At 39.8% G+C, this 21,929-nt stretch overlaps 1 protein-coding gene across 4 annotated transcripts in view; it reads left to right on the top strand.

The window, feature by feature from the left end:
- Positions 1–21,929, top strand: part of Tbck (TBC1 domain containing kinase) — a 171,570-nt gene that overhangs the window by 2,875 nt on the left and 146,766 nt on the right. For all 4 annotated transcript variants that reach the window (XR_015661625.1, XM_087620578.1, XM_087620584.1 and 1 more), the window contains 2 exon segments: positions 1,165–1,386; positions 15,786–15,858. Coding sequence is in view for 3 of the 4 variants with exons in the window: in XM_087620578.1 (XP_087476704.1) it covers positions 1,194–1,386; positions 15,786–15,858 (266 nt within the window). In the remaining variant the exon portion in view is untranslated.

Raw genomic sequence — 21,929 nt, forward strand, 5'->3', positions numbered from 1 at the left:
CTGCCCTAGAACTCCTAAATCCTCCTTCCTTCACCTCCCAGGTACTTGCTGACACATATTCACCACAAACAACAAACCGCGGCTGTTTGGGGTTTCGTGTACATGGAGAAGTGTGCTGACTAAATCCTCGTTTTAGAGTAGCCACAACTTACCTAGGGTGCTAACAATTCCAGAGCTGAGGGCTGCCTCCCCTAGCCTTCGCTTTCCTCCCTCCCTCCCATCCTCTCTCTGTTCCTGCTGTTTATAACAATGGTTATAATTTAGGTTCATTTTACTCACTTGGCTTTCCTTCCACTTCCTTCTTCCTTTTCCCTTCACACTTTCTCCTTTTCCCTTTTTACCTCCTCCCTTATCTATTTGTCTTTTATATTTGGAAAATAAATGATGGTGCATAATACACTGGGGCAAACTGACTCTCCTAGTACTTCAGTATTTCACATCACCATTCTAACTTTAACTTTCTTTTGGTTTTGGCCAAGCATTGTCTAGGTTCTCAAGGGTGAAGTCCCTGAATCAGAATTGGCCCCGTTAACCATTTCCTGCTACACAATGTATACTTGCTTGATGATTTCATGATGGTGCTCTCTTGTACACACTCTATAGTCACTTCTTAAAGTCATTCGACTAATAGGATAGTAGGTTAATCAAGCTTTAGGTAAGAGAGGAACTTCACTAATATGAAAATATAGTATCAGATTTCCTCAAGATTTACAAGTCACAGACATAGCCACGCACAGCATATGTGTAAGCAGGTACCTGGGAGGTGAAGGAAGGAGAATTAGAAGCTCAAGGACAGTGAGTCAAAGGCATCCTGGGATGGATGAGAGCCCTGTGTGAAAGCAGAACAAACCAAGAGCAGCAAAGCAACAGCACATCCCTCCTCGGGCACATGTTCGATTGAATTTGAAGATGAAATCTTCTAACTCTCCTTTTTTTATGCTATTGAAAATCTTCAAAATTGATTTTGAGCTGCCATATAAAATTATACTTGGGTGTTTTCCTTTCATATGCTGTCTTTACATTTTTAAATTTCAATTTTTTTAATATTTGATCTTAGAGTGGCATGGTTTTGTTTTGTTTTTCCGAATTGACTGTTAATTTTAAAGTGAAAAAATACTGGATTAATGTTAGCTCATTCTGTCATAAAATTCTCTCATTTTCTAGATCATCATAGAGTACCCAAGACTCCAAAAATGTTTCCTTTGAAGGATGCTGAAATGGGCGCCTTTACTTTCTTTGCCTCAGCTCTTCCACATGATGTTTGTGGAAGCAACGGCCTTCCCCTCACACCAAACTCCATCAAAATCTTAGGTCGCTTTCAAGTCCTTAAGACCATCACCCATCCCAGACTGTGTCAATATGTGGATATTTCTAGAGGAAAGCATGGTAAGATTTTTTACTTTTGTATATTATGTTCACTTCTTTAAGATACAATTTGAAATACAGAGTCAATATCTTCTGACAAGCAGTCATGAACTTGCTTTTTAGGCTTCAAGGTAAATTTGGCTTGAAGGGAGTCATTATTATCATTGTTGCAGTTGCTTTGTTACAGAACTAACATGGTTGAAAAGCCTGTGTCTTGTGACAGCAGTGTTTGGTGCATTGAGTTCCTCTGTACCTGACTTTGCTGGTAGAGACATAGAAGTACATGAAAGTTAAATCTTTATGCTTTCTGATATGCAGCCATTTTTCTATAAAAACATGTTTCACATGTTTCTACCTAATGGTAAAGACCACTATAAATACTTACTTTTTCTTTGTTTTTCTGAGAAAGTATACTAAAATATACTTGAAATTGGATAGTTCATTTTTTAAAAAAGTGTTTGCTCCAAGAACATTTGTTTTTTGTTGGCTATGAGCAGGATAATGTTTCATAATGGTAGCTCTCATATGAGTTCTTATTAACTATCAAACAATAGTTTGTTTACCTATAGAAGTGGTTCTCAACATTCCTAATGATGTGACCCTTTAGTATAGCTCCACATGTTGTGCTGACCCCCAACCCTAAAATTATTTTTGTTGCTATTTCATAACTATAATTTTGCTACTGTTATGAAACATAATTTAAATATTATTGGAGATAGAGACTAAGGAAGTCTCAAGCCACTGGTCGAGAATCATTAACTTATAGCAATTAAAAAACTTCACCATACTACTGTGTGATAGGAATAATTACAGTGTTGTTTTATAGATAAGGAAATTGAGGCAAAACATGGTCCCACAGAGGAAAATACAAAACAGTAGAATACTAAGACATAAAATAATGAATTGTTACTTGATAAATACTTCTAGAAGTCACTGTAAGTATATAATCAAGCCATAGCAGCATTATTCAGGCTGTTTGGTCCCTTAATGCTACTTAATACTTAGTACTACTGTATACTCTACTGTATAATTAGTATGTGGAATATTTAGATGCTTCTAGAAAACATAGTGAGAGACATGGAAAAAATAGTGGTAAAAATAGCAATTATAGTAGATGATTATAATTGGTGTTTCATACTCACATATATATATGTATAGATATGTATGTAATATAAATATACCTAGAGATATTAAAACATATGTGTAATGGCTGTTCCTGGCTGTCATCTTGACTATATCTGGAATGAACTACAACCCAGAATTGGAAGGCTCACCTGTGATCTAGATCTTGAGGCTAGAAGACAAGTTTCTGACCTGGATCTTGGCATGGAGATCTTGAGGCAAAGTGGCTATGAAAAGCTTAGGCCCAGGCAAGGTAGTGTAGACCTTTAATCCCAGGAGACTAAGGCAGGAGATCTCTGAATTCAAGGTCAGCCTGAGGCAAAACAAGTCCCAGGTCCAGGCATGGTAGTGCACACATTTAATCTGGATTACACCTGCTCCACCAGGGCCATGCCTTCTAATAGTGCCACTCCCTGAGCTGGGCATATGCAAACCATCACACTATGTTACTTTATTAGAGCTTTTTATAGTATAAAGTTGTCTTTAATTATTGATTCAGCAAAAGTTATTAGTTAAAAACTACTATGATCTGGCCTGGCTTAATCTTTCCTGTGAAGACTAAGAGTTTCTTTCTGTGGGGAATATATTTGGAGGGCAGAACTGAAAGAACACTGGCTGTGGAGCAGTATAGACTTACAGTAAAATCTAGGTTTCAACCCGAGGATGTCTGTCTTTAAGTAAACAATACCGCTTCATAGCCCTCACCTTCTGCCTCAGTGTTCACTGTGGAGCCCGCAGCAGCTGCACTTCTCACGTTCCAGCAGATGCCTGCCAGTGTAAAGTCAGGGAAGAACATCTTCGCTGTGACCTACGAGAGGTCTACAAATGTATGGTCCACCTAAAGAAACTGTTAGCTCTATCACTATTGCTATCTATATATCTTACTCTGCTACCTTTCTCCATAAAAGGTATCAAAGTATCTACTCTAAACCGAGGTACTTTATAATTAGTTAATTTGTGTGTGATTTGACCAGAACCTACTGTTATATCGTACAACAAATATAATCATTAAGAGACCTATAGTCAGGGCTACTGTGTGTGTTCCATTTGTATATTACCTGAAAGCTCGAGCTAATGTAGTGTATGAGTGCTGAACCTAATTCTGACTAGGTCTGGGAGAAAGGGTGTTTTTTATTACAGTTGACTTAAAGATAACCATAGTAGATAGTTAACAGCCATTTACAGAAAGCCCAGTAGGGCACCTCTAACTAGTTCTTTTTTTAATTGTTAAAATTAACGTTTGCTTATTATTTTTATGTGTTAAATGGTTTCAACAATATTGATGTTGGAAAATTATGGGAATTTTAGAGATTTTTTTTTACACCACCCAACAATGAATACATTCTCTAATTCACTGCATGCTTTACTAGTTACGTTTCACACACCCTTGCACTTCAGTTAGAGCATCTAAAGAAAGACCTTGCAGTGGCAAGATTTCCCAGTTCCACACCTCTCCAAGCAAACCCTGCTGCTGTAGTAGATTAGCTATCCAGATACATCTGGTGACTGTATTGGGTGGGACACTCTCCTTAGACCCTTACCGCCTTCCGTAGTTCCTAGAACTTCATTCTTGTTTCCTAAAGTGACTTTAGATTCTTCCCACTATATCTGAAAACTCCTTGGAGCTTTACAACCTGTAACGTGGTCTTTGTCTCTGACTAGCTTCTCCATTCCTTTAGTCAGAAGGTTAACTCATGAGTCCTAGGCCCCACCCCCACCCCACTCCAGTTTTACTTCCTCTAATTAAACCACCCCTGTTAGCACAGAAATTGGCTGTCACAGAACAGAATCCTTGGGAAGATCACTGTTACTAACATCTCTGTGAACCTCATTTGGATATGAGTATCACACAGCAATGAATCCCTTATATTCCACCCTGGTCTTCTGAAGCCAGACCAGGGCTTCAAGCATGATTCATTTTTAAAAGCCAAGGAAACATATTTAAATGAAACCAATAAAGCTTGAATATACTGATCTTATCAAGATTAATCTTTCGAGTTGAAATAACAGCAGCGTTTAGAAGTACAGTGAAGATTTTAAGTGGTAGTGTGTCCCTTTTTGGTTGGTATTGGATGTTTAGAAATGTTTCTGTGATTGCTATTGAGATGAAATAAAGGAAAACATATTTTACTACAGAGATTTGAAATTTAAGTATTGAATAAATAACATTATGAAGGGCATAGTATTATTTATTCTGTACTTATAGCCTATAAATTTCAACCTAAATGTAAGCATAGGTCAGGGTTATATCAAAGAAATGAACATGTAGGGTTTGTATGTATGAAGAGATCATGTAGCCTGGCAGTGATGTTACAAACCTCTAATGCCAGTACTCGGAGCAGAGGCAGGCTGATCTGTGAGTTCCAGGTCGGCCTGGAATATAGAGCAAGTTCTAGGACAGCCAGGACTACACAGAGAAACCATCTGTCAAAAAACTGGAGAGGGAGAGGGAGAGGGAGAGGGAGAGGGAGAGGGAGAGGGAGAGAGAGAGGGAGAGGGAGAGGGAGAGGGAGAGGGAGAGGGAGAGGGGAGCAGACAGGAGGGAAGGGAGACTGATTATGTGCTAGGAACAGAATCCATAATTCTTGCTAGTCCAGCCCAAACCACAGGTAATTTTTTTCAAGGAGACATTGAATTTTGGGGAAGGAGCAGTGGCTGCTGCTTTTCCAGGAAACCCTCAGCTCTGCCTATGATCATTCATCCTGTGAGTCAGGATCACCTCGGTTATTTAGGATAAACTTCCTAAAGGGCCCTGGTTAGAAACCCAAATCCTCCATACAATTTCTTCCTAGAGTTAGCTACACTAGTGTTTGCCTGAATACCAGAGGACTGCAGTTGACCTTTAAAACTGACTATTGCAGAATCCTGGTACCACCCAGATTTGTTAATCAGTTTTCCCTTGTTGGTGTTACTGTTAAATATCATATTTTAAAAGCAATGGGCTAGTCTCTGGTGAGCTAGTCTTTATGTGAATGACAGAAATGATGCAGGAACTATATGTTGATAGCAGACCATATTATAAGACATTCATAATTCATAGACTTTATATTAAAACATTTAAAGCTTTCTGTTTTGAACTTTTATATTTTTCTGTGACTATGCATATGCATTACGAACTGGGATGCACACATGTTCTGACATGCATGTGGAAGGTCACAGGATGATACTGTGGAGTTGGTTATCTCTCTCACTCTACATGAGTTTCAGCTCATCAGGGTAGCATGACAGGCCATCCCTGTAGACCCCAAGTCTCTTCTTTATTCCCTTTCTTTATTCAGCTTCTCTGTTATCTTTCCTGACTAACCTTCAATTTCTTTGAAGTGACTGAAAACACAAAGTTCTAGATAGATGTACAGTGTGAAATCTGTTAGAAATTTTGTTAGGAAAAAAGCTGATTTCATGCTTTTCAGACATTCCTTAATGTCACATTTGTTGGTGTTAATTTTTAATATTTTTATTACTTTTAATTGCTTGTGTGTGGCAGGAGGAATCTGTGCATGTTAGTGCAAATGCCTTCAGACCCCCTGGAGTTAGAATGTGAGGCAGCTGTGAAACATGGGTGTGGGCAGTTGGAACCTAACCTGGGCCCTGTAGGAGAGGCCTGCATTCTGACTCAATGAGCCATCTCTCCAGCCTTACATACTGTTATTTATAAATAATGCCACTGTATTGCTGATTTTTATTTGGCACATTATGATTCCCAGACATTTTATTCTGTGTGGCCAGATTGTTTTTGTAACAACAAGTTTCTATTTTCAAACAGATCTAGAATTTTGGAATGAGTACTTCTGAGTGCTTGGAAAACATTCCTAATGGCAATATCCCTTCAGTTTATACTCCTTTACCTCTGTGAGAACTGCTGATGCTCTGCTGTGGGTTATAGCTCTACATTACTAAAACTGTTTATACTTCTGTAGAATCCTGAAGCCTTGATGGACACTGAAGGTGTTTACAGAGGACACCTGAAACATTTTAGCCTACCAGATGCTGTACAGGTCTCTATAGACAGAAAGACTTATCCTATCCCCTTGTAAGTGGCTGATTAATGAAATATGTATATTTTAATAAATTCTGATGTTTTGTTGTATATGAATTTCAATGCTACTAAGGTATTATATCTAGTTATAAGCATATACTTCTCCACACAGAACAAATCTGGTTAAATGATTGTTATCTTTCTAATGTTCCCATTGTGCCTTTGCTCTAATTAATTTGTTTTCTTATGGAGAGCCCACCAGAAATGACCACTCAGACATAGTTGATAACCAATGTCTCTTCCAACTGTCTGGGACTATACCAAAGTATTCAAGGACATAGATGTAGCCCTCAGAAAACCATACTCATCCTGGCCTTCAGCTCAGCAGCTTCAGAGTGGGAGGGGAGGTACGGCAGTGCTTTACATAAGCAAGCAATTTGACAGAAGCTAAGGTAAGCACTTAACTAGCTGGTAGGTTTACCCAAGCAGGCAGTTTAACAGAAACTGAGATAAGTTAGTGAAAACATCCTCACATTAAATTCCTAGAATAGAGCTGGGTAATTTTCCATGGTATTCTCCATCAAGGAAATTATTTTTTTTTAAGTAAATGTTCTTTTTTTAAAAAGATTTATTTATTCTATATAAGTTCACTGTAGCTGTCTTCAGACACACCAGAAGAGGGCTTCAGATCTCATTACAGATGGCTGTGAGCCACCATGTGGTTGCTGGGATTTGAACTTAGGACTTCTAGAAGAGCAGTCAGTGCTTTTAACCACTGAGCCATCTCTCCAGCCCAAGGAAATTCAATTTTAATTAAACTTGAAATGGCCTCAGCAAGAATACAGGATGAACACTGTCTTGCCATGCCACAGTTTAACATATAATTTTAGTGTGTGCCTATATGTTTTAGGTGAACTGTAGATACTAGGATTGCAGTGCCAAGCAAGACCAACATGATTGCTGCTTTCACAAATTAAATTATCTTCTTTTAATTTTATTTTTCTTGGATATATTATGTATTTACATTTCAAATGTTATCTCCTTCGCCCCCCTCTTCCAAGCGTCCTCACCCTGCTTCTATGAGGATGCTCTCATTCCCACCCACCTGCTCCAACCTTAACGCTCTGACATTACCCTACACTGGGGAAATGAGTGATCACAGGACCAAGGGCTTTTCCTCCTATTGATGCTGGACAAGGCCATCCTCTGCTACATATGTGGCTGGAGCCATGGGTCCCTCCATGTGTACTCTTTGGGTGGTGGTTTAGCCCCTGCGAGCTCTGGGTAGTATGTTTGGTTGATATTGCTGTTCTTCCTATGGGGTAGCAAACCCCTTCAACTCCTTCAGTCTTTTCTCTAATTCTTCCGTTGGGGTCCCCTTGTCCAGTCCAATGGTTAGCTGCAAGCATCTTCATCTTTATCAGTAGGGCTCTAGCAGAGCCTCTCAGGTGACACCCATATCTGGCTCCTGTCAGGAAGGACTTCTAGACATCAGCAATAGAGAATGGGTTTGGGGAGTGCTTGTGGGATGGATCCCTAGGTGGGGCAGTCTCTGAATGACCTTTCCTTCACTCCATGCTCCACTCTTTGTCCCTGTAGTTCCTCCTATGAGTATTTAGTTCTCTCTTCTAGGAAGGACTGAAGCATCCACACTTCGGTCTTCCTTCTTCTTGAGCTTTATGTGGTTTATAAATTGTATCTTGGGTATTCCAAACTTTTGGGCTAATATCCACTTATCTGTGAATGCATATCATGTGTGTTCTTTTGTGACTGGGTTACCTCACTCAGTATGATATTTTCTAGTTCCATCCATTTGCCTAAGAATTTCATGAAGTCATTGTTTTTAATAGTTAAGTAGTACTCCATTGTGTAAATGTACCACATTTTCTGTATCCATTCCTCTGTTGAAGGACATCTGGGTTCTTTCTAGCTTCTGGCTATTATAAATAAGGCTGCTATGAGCATAGTGGAGCATGTGTCTTTGTTATATGTTGCAGCATCCTTTTGGTGTATGCCTAGGAGTGGTATAGCTAGACCACAGGTAGTACAATGTCCAATTTTCTGAGGAACCTTTTCAGAGTGGTTGTACCAGTTTAAAATCCCACCAATAATGGAGGCATGTACCTCTTTCTCCACATACTCACCAGCATTTGTTGTCACCTGAGTTTTTGATCTTAGCCATTCTGACTGGCGTGAGGTGGTATCTCAGGGTTGTTTTGATTTGCATTTCCCTGATGACTAAGGGTGTTGAACATTTTTGCAGGTGCTTCTCAGCCATTCGGCATTCTCAGTTGAGAATTCTTTGTTTAGCTCTGTACCCCATTTTTTAATAGGATTATTGGATTCTCTGGAGTCTAACTACTAGAGTTCTCTGTCTATATTAGATATTAGGTCTCTATCAGATGTAGGATTGATAAAGATTTTTTTCCCCGATCTGTTGGTTGCCATTTTGTCCTATTGACAGTGTCCTTTGCCTTACAGAAGCTTTACAACTTTATGAAGTCCCATTTGTGGATTCTTGATCCACATATAAGCATAAGCCATTGGTGTTCTGTTTTGGGAAAATTTCACCTGTGCCTATGTGTTCGAGGCTCTCCCCCACTTTTTCTTCTATTAGTTTGAGTGTATCTGGTTTTATGTGGAGGTCTTTAATCTACTGCGACTTGAGCTTTGTACAGGGTGATAAGAATGGATCTGAGAATAGGTCCCCTATTGAAGGAATCAGAGAAAGAACTGGAAGAGCTTGAAGGGACTCGAGACCCCAAAAGTACAACAATGCCAAGCAACCAGAGCTTCCAGGGACTAAGCCACTACCTAAAGACTATACATGGACTGACCCTGGACTCTGACCCCATAGGTAGCAATGAATATCCTAGTAAGAGCACCAGTGGAAGGGGAAGCCCTGGGTCCTGCTAAGACTGAACCCCCAGTGAACTAGTCTATGGGGGGAGGGCGGCAATGGGGGGAGGGTTGGGAGGGGAACACCCATAAGGAAGGGGAGGGGGGGAGGGGGATGTTTGCCTGGAAACCGGGAAAGGGAATAACACTCGAAATGTATATAAGAAATACTCAAGTTAATAAAAAAAAAAAAAAAAAGAATGGATCAATTTGCATTCTTTTACATGCTGACCTCCAGTGAACCAGCACCATTTGTTGAAAATGCTATCTTTTTTCCATTGGATGGTTTTAGCTCCTTTGTCAAAGATCAAGTGACCATAGGTGTGTGGGTCCATTTCTGGGTCTTTGATTCTTTTCTCTGCCTGTCTCTGCTCCAATACCATGCAGTTTTTATTGCTATTGCTCTGTAATACAATACAGAGGTCAGGGATGGTGATTCCCCCAGAAGTTCTTTTGTTGTTGAAAATAGTGTTTGCTATCCTGGGTTTTTTGCTTTTCCAAATGAATTTACAAATTGCCCTTTCTAATTCTATGAAGAATTGAGTTGGAATTTTGATGGGGACCACATTGAATCTGTAGATTGCTTTTGGCAAGATGGCCACTTTTACTCTATTAATCCTTCCAGTCCATTCGCATGCAAGATCTTTCCATCTTCTGAGATCTTCGATTTCTTTCTTCAGAGACTTGAAGTTCTTGTCATACAGATCTTTCACTTTCTTGGTTAGAGTCACATCAAGGTATTTTATATTATTTGTGGCTATCATGAAGGGAGTTGTTTCCCTGATTTCTTTCTCAGCCTGTCTATCCTTTGAGTAGACAAAGGCTACTGATTTGCTTGAGTTAATTTTATACCCTGACACTCTGCTGAAGTTGTTTATCAACTGTAGGAGTTCTATGGTGGAATTTTGAGGGCCACTTAAGTACACTATCATATCATCTGCAAATAGTGATATTTTGACTCCTTCCTTTACAATTTGTATCCCTTTGACCTCTTTTTGTTGTTTAATTGCTCTGCTAAGACTTCAAGTACTATATTGAATAAGCAGGGAGAGTGGGCAGCCATGTCTAATCCCTGATTTTAGTGGGATTGCTTCAAGTTTCTCTCCGGGTAGTTTGATGTTGGCTATCAGTTTGCTGTCTATTGCTTTTACTATGTTTAGATATGGGCCTTGAATTCCTGATCTTTAAATACTTTTATCATGAAGGGGTGTTGAATTTTGTCACATGCTTTCTCAGCATATAATGAGATGATCATGTGGGTTTTTTTTTCCTTGAGTTTGTTTATATAGTGGATTGCACTGATGGGTTTCCATATATTGAACCATCCCTGCATCCCTGGGATGAAGCCTACTTGATCATGGTGAATGATCATTTTGATGTGTTCTTGGATTCGGTTTGTAAGAATTTTATTGAGTATTTTTGCATCGCTATTCATGAGGGAAATTGGTCTGAAGTTCTCTCTCTTTGTTGGGTCTTTGTGTGGCTCCTCAGTTTCTGTTGTTATGTCTCCCTTCTCATTTCTGATTTTGTTAATTTGGATAATGTCTTTGTTCCCTCTTGTTAGGCTGGCTATGGGTTTCTCTCTCTTTTTTATTTTCTCAAAGACCCAGCTTCTTGTTTGTTGATTCTTTTTATATTTCTTTTTGTTTCTACTTGATTGATTTCAGCCCTGAATTTGATTATTTCCTGCCATGTGCTCCTCTTGGTGTATTTGCTTCTTTTTATTCTAGTGCTTTTAGGAGTGCTGTCAAGCTGTTAGTGTATGCTGTCTCCAGTTTCTTTTGGAGGCACTCAGAGCTATGAGTTTTCCTCTTAACACTGCTTTCATTGTGTCCCATAAGTTTGGGTATGTTGTGCCTTCATTTTCATTAAATTCTAAAAAGTCTTTAATTTCTTTATTTCTTCCTTGACCAAGTTGTCATTGAATAGAGCATTGTTCAGCTTCCATGTTTATGTGGACTTTCTGTTGTTATTGAAAATCAGCCTTAGTCCATGGTGATCTGATAGGATACATGGCATTATTTCAATCTCCTTTTATCTATTGAGGTTTGTTTTTGTAACCAATTATATAGTCAGTTTTGGAGAAGGTACTGAAAGAAAGTACATTCTTTTGTTTAGGATGAAATGTTTCATAGATGTCTGTTAAACCATTTAGTTCATAACTTCTGTTAGTTTCACTGTGTCTCTGTTTAGTTTCTGTCTCCATGATCTGTCCATTGATGAGAGTGGTGTGTTGAAGTCTCCTACTATTATTGTGTATGGTGCAGTGTATGCTTTGAGCTTTAGTAAAGTTTCTTTTATGAATTGGATGCCCTTGAATTTGGAGAATAGATGTTCAGAATTGAGAGTTCATCTTGGTAGATTTTTCCTCTGATGAGTATGAAGTGTACTTCCTTATTTTTTTTGATAACTTTTGGTTGAAAGTCTATTTTATTTGATGTTAGAATGGCTACTCCAGCTTGTTTCTTGGGACCATTTGCTTGGAAAGTTGTTTTCTAGCCTTTAACTCTGAGGTACTGTCTTTGACACTGAAGTGTGTTTCCTGTATGCAGCAAAATGCTGGGTCCTCTTTACGTATCCAGTCTGTTAGTCTATGTCTTTTTATTGGGGCAATTGAGTTCATTGTTGTTAAGAGTTTAAGGAATAATGATTGTTTTCTGTTATTTTTGTTGTTAGAGTTAGGATCATGTTTGTATGGCTTTCTTCTTTTGGGTTTGTTGCAAGATTACTTTCTTGCTTTTTCTAGGGTGTAGTTACCTTCTTTGTGTTGGAGTTTTCCATCTATTATCCTTTGTAGGGCTGGATTTATAGAAAGATATTGTGTAAATTTGGTTTTGTCATGGAATATCTTGATTTCTCTATCTATGGCAATGGAGAGTTTAGCTAGATATAGTAGCCTGGGCTGGCATTTGTGTTCTCTTAGGATCTGTATGACATCTTTCCAGGATCTTCTAGCTTTCATAGTCTCTGTTGAGAAGTCTGGTATAATTCTGATAGGTCTCCCCTTACATGTTACTTGACTTTTTCCCTTACTGTTTTTAATAGTCTCTCATTTTTGTGTATTTGGTATTTTGACTATTATGTGACAAGCGGAATTTCTTTTTCTGGTCCAGTCTGTTTGGAGTTCTGTAGGCTTCTTGTCTGTTTCTTTCTTTAGGTTAGGGGAGTTTTCTTGAAGATATTTACTGGTCCTTTATGTTGGGTATCTTCGTTCTTTTCTATACCTATTATTCTTAGTTTTGGACTTTTTATTGTGCCCTGGATTTCCTGAATGTTTTGGGTTAGGAGCTTTTTGCGTTTTTACATTACCTTTGATTGTTGTGTTGATGTTTTCTATGGTGTCTTCTGCCTCTGAGATTCTCTCTTCAATCTCTTGTAGTCTGTCGGTGATGCTTGCCTCTCTATGACTTCTGATCTTTTTCCTAGGTTTTCTATCTCCAGGGTTGTCTCCCTTTGTGCTTTCTTTATTGTTTCTATTTCCATTTTTAAATCCTGGATGATTTTGTTCAATTTCTTCACCTGTTTGGTTGTGTTTTGCTGTAATTGTGTTTCTTCTTTAACTGCTTCTACTTGTATACCTGTGTTCTCTTGTATTCTTTAAGCGAGTTATTTATGTCTTTCTTAAAGTCCTCTATCAACATTGTGAGATGTGATTTTAAATTCAAATCTTGCTTTCCCAGTTTATTGGGATTTCTAGTGTTTGCTGTGGTGGAAGAATTGGGTTCTGGTGATGCCAAGTAGTCTGGTTTCTGGTGCTTAGATTCTTGCACTTGCCTCTCACCATCTGGTTATCTCTGATGTTATTTGGTCTTGCTGTCTCTGACTGGAGCTTGTCCCTCCTGTGGGCCTGTGAGCCTGTGAGCCTGTGAGCCTGTGGGCCTGTAATCTTTGGAGTGAGAGCACTCCTGGCAGATCAGCTCTCTGTTGGGACAGACTTAGCTCTGAGCACAGATGGAGACCTGAAGGGTCCTATCTTAGGCCGCCCTGAGGCTTCAATACTCTGTATGCTCCTGGTGTGTCTCTCCTTGGACAGTCAATAAGTAGAAAGTGATGTTTGCCTGTGGGCTGTGGGCTTTGGGAGAGAGCTCCTGGCAGACCAGCTCTCTGCAGGCAGGTTTTGTATCCAAGCCCTGTGGGACAGTCCTACCTCTGGGCGCATAGGAAGACTGGAAACCAAATTATATTATCTAAGTAGAGAAGCATGGCACTAAGTAAAAATGCATGCAGTGTTAGTGATTCAATGGAGAGGTGTAGAATATGTTATAAGAGTAGGGACTCAGTTCTGAGGAACCAGAAATCTCTTGAGGAAGTCATGTTTACTGAGGCCTGAATCTTGAATAATAGTGAAAGCTAACATTGTTGGCTCTGTGCTTGAAGCTATTTTCTGTCCTGTTTGTATGTGAATTCATTTTACCCTCATCCATGTTGTGAGGTGGATGTTATTTTTTTTCCTTTTTAGAAGAAACTGGCATTGAGAGATTAGTAAATTTCATTTCCCAAGATCATGTGCCAATGGAGTAGAAAAGTTAACATTTGAGCCTTGGAAAAATAGTCTGTTTTATTTTTTATTTTTTATTTTTGGTTATTTGGTGTGTGTGTGTGTGTGTGTGTGTGTGTGTGTGTGTGTGTGTGTGTGTGTGTACACTGTCATTGTCTTCAGACACACCAGAAGAGAGCATCAGATCCCATTACAGATGGTTGTGAGCCACCATGTGGTTGCTGGGATTTGAACTCAGGACCTCCAGAAGAGCAGTCAGTGCTCTTAAGGGCTAAGCCATCTCTCCAGCTCAAATAGTCTGTTTTAAAGAGTATATTACATGACAGGAAATGAGAAGCTGAAATGTAGGGGGCTGGGAAAATGGCTGAGTAGAAAAGGTGACAAACCTGAGTTGGATCCCTGGAGCCCACTTAATGGAAGGAGAGAGCCAACTTCTGCAAGTTGTTCTCTGACCTCCAAATGCACCCCTAGCATGGTCACACAGACACATTTGTACATTAATTGTGACACACAGAACATAAAATATATCCGTTTTGAAAAAAGGCTGTCAAGCTGGCTCAACAGATAAAGCATTTGCCACCAAGCCTGACACCCTTATTCGGATTCTTAGGACCCACAGAGTGAAAGGAAAAAACTAATTCCTGCAAATTCCTCTAACTTCCACATGTACATGATGGCATGAGTGAGAGTGGGTGTGAGTACACGCAGACACACACACACACACACACACACACACACACACACACACACACCATTGAATAAATGTCATACAAAAGTTCTTTTAGTAGATTGAGATGAGCTGGGCAGTGGTCGCACATTCCTTAATCCTAGCACCTGGGAGACAGGCGGGCAATTGCTGTAACTTTAAGGCTAGCCTGCTCTACAGAGCAAATTGCAGGACAGCTAGGGATACACATAGAACCCTGACTCCAAACTGAGCAAACAACAAAAGCCAAACCACCACCACCACCAACAACAACAACAACAAAGGTATAGATGAAGAGTGTTTCAGACATGGGAACCCAAGCGTATTTCCACAAAGGATGAGAATGCTCAAACTCTGAATAAATAGTAGAAACTAGGAAACGAATTTCTTATTCTGATTTACTATCTTTTCACTTGTGATTTAGGGTGAAAATATGTGGGAGGAGGCCTCTAATTATGTGAAAGGAGCAGTTAAGAGATTGTTGTGGAAACCTAGAGATAGTGCTGGCTTAGACCCAGATGGCAGTGGATGGAAGCAGTTGAGGGATACAAATAGCAGACTCTGTGTGGGGTTTGAGGAAGGAAAGATGTATATGTTGTTTGTCTCTCTTGAGTTGCAGGTTGTATTTCTGGTTTGTTTGCTTAGACATGGGCCTGGTATATCCCAGGTTGGCCTCTAACTTGCTATGTCCTTAAGGGTGACCTTGGAAGTCCTTGTCTCCCCTTCAACCTTTCAGTGCTGGAATTCCGGGCATGTGTCATCACCCTGGTTTATGGAGTGCTGGTGATTCAGGGCAGGGCTTTGTGCATTCTAGGAGAGCATCTGACCTTCAAGGCCAGCTGGCTAGTGAGTCCTGTACTGAAGCCAAAGGTGGGCTCTTGCTGCCTGCCAAGAGAGTTCCAGACTAGAGATAAAATGTGGGAGTTCTGTATCCTTAGCACTAAGTAGTAGATGAGGAGAAAACACCATCAGAAGACTGATGAATTATGTGTAGAAGATGGGGAGCATTTCAGTTTGGGTAGATGGGGTGCTGACATAAAGGAGAGACTGAGAGGAAGCGGCCAGATAGACGTTAGGAAGACTAGCCACACATGCACACGACGAAGACAGATAGTGCTTAAATATTGTTTTTGTGCTGTATGTTAGTAACTTTAGAGGAATATATGTTCTTGTTTGTACCGTGTATTAATTATAAGGCGGATATGCTTTGTTTTTCTCAGAGAGACTGGTGGTGGTGGCAGAGCACTGTGAGCGGAGTTTGGAAGACCTTCTACGGGAAAGGAGACCTGCAAGGTAATGCAAAACATGTGACGAAGACACGAGAAGTGGAAAGTGGCAAACAAAGAGGCATTGACTAGAAACCGAAGGGCTCTGGTCCCTTTACTATTCCATGATTATAACATTCAGTACAGGTCCTTACTCTAGGAGCTTTGATTAACAGCATTCATAGAAATTCAATGCTAGCGTTCTGCAAAGCACTTGAGAAGATTTATCTGTGTGAGAGCTCTGACAACTTAGTTCTAAGGATTTATTCCACCAGCCAGGAACCCTTTCCTGAACAGGGCCATGGCAGCTTCTCAGTGTACACTGGTAGCCCCAGGAGAAGAGTGAACCTTGTTAAGTAATTACATGTTGAGGATGAGACAGTAATCCTGAGTTGGGTAGAACTTAATGATAAAGTATAATTCAGTTATTTCAGTGACTCAATAAATTTATGTTGTCTTAGCCAGACTAGTGTTATTTAGTTTTTTTAATTACAAGTACACTATTAAACAGTTTTTCATGGATTTACTCAAAATTATCTTCGTAATTTTCTACTTCATCCCTCTGAACCTGTGGAGTTCTCAAACATAGTGGCAAGGGACAGGGGAGGGTACACAAGGAAGAACTCCAAACTATCCTGAGTTCAAGGTCACTTATTTCAAAAAAAGAAACACCAAATACCAAGGTGGTCGACCTGAAGCTCCTTTCAGTGGAATTAGAGTCCTGCAACAAAGTGCAGAAGAGACTGGTTCTAGGTGCTCAGGTTAGAGGCTGCCTTGCTCTGGGTTCTGATTGCCAGCAGCCTGGTACTTAGCAGACAGTGAAAACCTCAGCTCTAAGCAGTAGCAGTAGCAGGAAAAGTGGACCTTCTGGATAAGCCTCATATATTAGATTCTGAAGCTCCACTCATGGGTAATATTAGAGTTCTTGGGCTTAAGGTGTAGACTCCTCAGTGTCTGACAGAGGCCAGTTACAGATCTCCAGTGCCTTGTAAGGCTTGGCTGCTGTCTTGGTTGGTTCTGCTAACCACCAGGGCCACACTCTTGTTTGTTGTCCTTCTCAGACTTCCCTGTATTCCATTTCTGCCCTCAGCAGCTCTCAGGGTCTCTTTAGTCTTCCTCTTAGTGCTGCTGCTTTGGTTTGGTCTGTTGCTCTCATCCCCATACTCCCAGTCAGTTTGCTTACAGCAATCAAAAGTAGGCCAAATAAAAACCAAAACCAAAGAAACAAAATTGAGAGAAGTCTTTGCTGGGCTTAATGTTGCACTACTAGGAGCCAAGCCGGAGGCATCCCTAGCTGACTCCAGAGCTGAGCCAAGTTGACGTATCACTAGAATCAATGTGGTATGACAGATGTTTGTATCACTCACGGTACAGTCCTTTGTACAAATCAAAGATTGTGCTTCTAGCAATTACAAAAGTGCTGGGCCACTAGGAAAGCTGCTCCCTTCTGGACTGGCTGAAAACAGCTGTTCAAGCTATTTAAGTTCACTGAAGCTTGTCTTCTCTAGACTTGTACTTCCTCAGGCTCATGGATGGCTGCAGTGGACCTGTCTGGAGCTTGAATTCAGCCATGGTTGTAGTAGTCCTCTGCAGCTACTCTAGGGATGTCCTCAGAGTAATTGCAAAGTATCCAAAATAGCAAGGTTGCCTTGAGAGCTCTCTACCCTTTGTATGGGTTGCCACCATAAGACAAGAGTGCCACTCAGGCCTGAGCCTGTTCCTGACTGGTTTAAACATTGACAGAAAGCATCATCAACTCCTGTGGTTAAATTCATCCCTAATATTTTGTTTTGATATTGAGTATTTATGAAATTGTATTTTATTTTTCATTTCCTATTGCTCATATCAAAGCAATATAAGTGAATATTTTTCAATAAAGGCTTTCTTTCTGTGGCCCCATTAGAGAACGTTCATTGTTAGTTCAAATAGTTCTTTTGAAGATTTTCTAATTAGGAAACCATATTATCATTAACTAAAATATGTTTACATTCCGTTCTAAAAAAGTCATTATAGTTTTTTCTTGATATTGATCCAATTTCACAAAATTGTACTTTTGCAGGAAAGTATCTGTATTACTGTAATGTAAATATTCATTGGTTTCAAATATTAGGGAGCACTGTTCAGCATTATATGATTATGTGTAGTATTTGCAGTAATGCTTTCATAGATGCCTTTTTAGAAGATTTTTTTATGGCAGAATAAAGGATTTTAGTGTGTTTGTACTGTGATAATAAATTATTTAGGAGAAAGAATGACATAAATACCCATACTTATTGAAGGGGTATTTTTCTTTATTCTCAGAGATATACTAAAACACGGTTTGGTTGATTGTTTTATGTCAGGAAAGTTGGGGAGTACAGATTTATAGAATTACAAGTAGGAATTATAAGAATTATAAATTCTTAATTTATAAAAATGCTCACGTTTACTCTAACAGAATGGTATTACCTGTTCTTCACAGGCACTGGTCTTTGAAGGTGAAATGGAGCAGGTGGATCGTGTGTCTTTTGATCAGGCAGTGCTCACATTTTCTGATCACCGATTGTTAGCTGCTGTTTATTACATATTTATCACCTTGTAAATTTACAGAGTGAAGCAAGTTACAGTGGGAACATTCTCCGAATGTAGCAGATCAATTCTGGAGTCTCCTGTTGTCAAACCAGACTGTGATTTTCCTGTGTACTTTTACCTTAGCAAGTTAATTATTTGTTGAGAAAAGTTACCTAGTGTTCAGGTTAGAAAGTTAATTTCTTATTGTTTCTTTCTCATTGCCAATTAGTAACATTCAAATTTTACAACATTCAGCTAGTTATTTTAAAATAAAAGGTAAGTTGTATGTCCAACCTAGCAACTTAGACACAAGGATGCATTTTTATACCTTCTACAACTATTTTTGATAGTTAATTTGTCAAAGTTTAATTTCAAAATGTGAATCTGAGGAAAAATGAGTTACTAAATTTAGCTTAATTACCTGAGTTCAGTAGTCAAAGAAGTTTTTCTCTTTCAGTTTAAAAACTATTTTCTGTGGGATTTAGAGGTGCATCACTGGTTAAAAACTGGTGCTGCCTTTGTGAAGGATATAGGATCAGTTTCCAGGACCCATGGGTGGCTCAAGACTATTTATAAGTCTTGCTCTGGACACCCTGGGCATCTGTGTTCACATGTAAACATACCCACCTATAGGTACACATATCACATAATTTTTAAAAATTAAATCTTAACTTCCAAATATATTAGCATACCATTAAAAACACCCTGTCCTCTAATGCTGAATTTAAAAACTAATAAATATTGAAAAGTTGTACATTGAAGAACCTTTTTATTTTGAGAGTACAAGAGAGGCTCTTTAAAGACAAACAGATTATATATTTGCAATATTATTTGAGCATAATCCCCACTGGTTTTTTTTCTCTCTGCTTTTTTTTTGTTTGTTTTTGTTTTTGTTTGTTTGGGTTTTTTTTTTTACATCATACAGTAGCTAACTATAATTTATCTGTTTCCTCTCCATTAACGTTTTTCCTCAGGCTGACACCAAGACAACTGAACCAAAGGAAAATGTATATGGAAAGGATTAGGATTTTATAAGGTGAAAAAGCATGTTGAATTTATACAGTCTAGAATTGTTTCCTCCTTGGTTTGCTGACAGTATGTGTGTTTTGGCTTATATAGTGACCTTTAGAAATATCATGGATCATTGATTTGAGGAAATAGCATGTGTGGTTTTAGTTAACACTTCTATCTGAATGATTTCCAAATCTATCTCGGCAGCCCTGACCTCTGGTTCTCTTGCCTGGCCTCTTTTCTTGCAATCTGATAGGATCTGTTCTTGGAAACGTTGCAGATAGCTGAGGGGATTGGTGGTTTCTTTGTCAAGTTAACAGAATTTAAAGTCACCTGGGATGAGGGCCTCTGAGAATGTGTGCCGGTTTATCGTAATTCTGATAATTGATGTAGGAGGCCACACTCCTGTGAGTGACACCATTCCCTGGGCTTGGGGACCTGGACTTTATAGTTCTAGCACACATGCTTTAATTCACTGCTCTCTGCTTTTGGTTATGGTTGTAACATGGCCAGCTCTCTCAGGCTCTGTCACTGTGACTTCCTGCCATGATGGACTAAAATTTAAAATTGGGTATCAGAAAAACTCCTCCTTTCAGTTGCTGGTGTCAGAGTGTTTTGTCACCGTGTCAGAAAATGAGGCTAAGACTCTCTTCAAAAGCTTATCTTACAATTTACCCAAGTACTGCAAGATTATGTATTAGTCGTTATGCCAGTGCTTATTCCTACTGCCTCCAGGAAATACCTGTTCCAGCTGGTTGCCACGTGTTTAAACTAATGGCTGTCTCCTAATACAAAATGCATTTACTCCAACTTCAAAAAATCAACGTTTTACTGCTAAAACAGAATCTCTTCTGAGACTCCAGACTGTGAGCCCCATCCAAAAAGTATTTCTAAGTTACTTTCTTCTATAAACTGTCAGAGTAAGTAAACCAAAGAGAAATGATAGGAAACTAACAAGGAAGCCTTAGACGAAAGCAAGACCAAGGCACAGCTGGACAAGCATTAGACCCTGTAGCTCCATCTGGCTTTGACGCCTCCTTGTAACATTAATCATTGGCCAATAGACCGGGTTGCTGCCCCTGGTCTCCCCGCCAGCAGCATGCATGCACTCTCTTGCATTGACTTTACTGGATACCTAGAGCTTTCTTTGGAAAATGCCCCACATTACTGGCATGTTTAGCATCTTGCTGAGGTCTGCATAGCACCATAAGTTTGGCCTTCATAGCTTCCCATAATAGCCTCTCAGGGCCTCGTTGTGAGGAGTATAAGTGCCATACTTTATCTGGTGCCACTAGCTTTTCTTCTGGATCCTCAGTATAAACTTCCATGACCCCCTTACTTTTGCATTCTGTATGCCTACGCGAGTTACACCATAGGATGACAGCAAATTTTGCTGCTGCTGCCACTGCTGTTGAAGATGCACTCTGGCCCCTTAGACCATTGCTGTGGCACCATGAGCATCTTAGAAAATACTTTGCTAGGCAACTGTTTTCTAGTAGTCTGCCATGGAAGCTCTATGTTTTCAGGCACCATCCTTTCACATGAATGTTCTTTACATGGGTGTCCTGTCTTATGCCCCAGATATGTATGTGGGTGAGATCCTATTCTCAAGGAGCCTTTCCAGTGTTCTCCTGCAAAGTGTAGAGGAAGTGTGTGAGTTCTCTCTAATGGGGCTTTAACCCCTGCAGCTGCTCTGTCCGCATCCCCTCGTCCATGGCTGTCAGTTGCCTCGTATTCATTTCCTCGCCAGACTGCACATTTTTGCCATTTTCGGGCTCTTCTTTCAGCTCTCCTTTCTAAACTTGCTGTGTCTGTAAATCTGGCTAGATGGCCATGAGTCTAGTCACACCACAGCCTGAGTGCTATCTAGTCTCCAAACAAGTAGTGCACTTCTCTTTAATCCAGCCTTACCCAGGTCCTCAGCACAGGCCAGCAAGTATCCAGATGATTTGCCAGAGATGAGTGGCCTCTGAGCAGTGGTGACAGCCATCCCTGTGCTGCGACCTGTAACGCAGTTCCTCGTGCTGTGGTGACCCCACGCGTAACTTTAGCTTTATTGTTACTTTATAACTGTAAGGTTTTTACTGTTATGAATCAACTATAAATATCTGTTTTCTGACTGTCTTAGGTGATCCCCGTGTAAAGGTTGATCGACCCCCAAAAGGGGTCACGACCCACAGGTTGAAAATCACTGCTCTAGCCTAATTCCCAATAAAATGCTTCTTTCCTATGAAACTTGATAAGCAGAGCCTTTATGGTCACATGACTATCAGCACTGTGGTCTTCCACAGTCCCAGCAGAATCATCTGTTAAGTTTTCCATACAGCATTCTCGGGCTTCTCTAGCCTGTAACTCCAAACTTACAAACAAAGGCTTCGAGACACCCGGTAAGACTTACTAGAGAGACTCTTTTTCTTTCTTTCTTTTTTTTTTTTAATTATTATACATGAGTACACTGTAGCTGTCTTCAGACACACCAGAAGAGGGCGTAAGATCTCATTACAGATGGTTGTGAGCTACCATGTGGTTGCTGAGATT

The sequence above is a fragment of the Rattus norvegicus genome, chromosome 2 (assembly GCF_021556685.1).
Source record: "Rattus norvegicus strain SHRSP/BbbUtx chromosome 2, alternate assembly SHRSP_T2T, whole genome shotgun sequence".
NCBI lineage: Eukaryota > Metazoa > Chordata > Mammalia > Rodentia > Muridae > Rattus > Rattus norvegicus.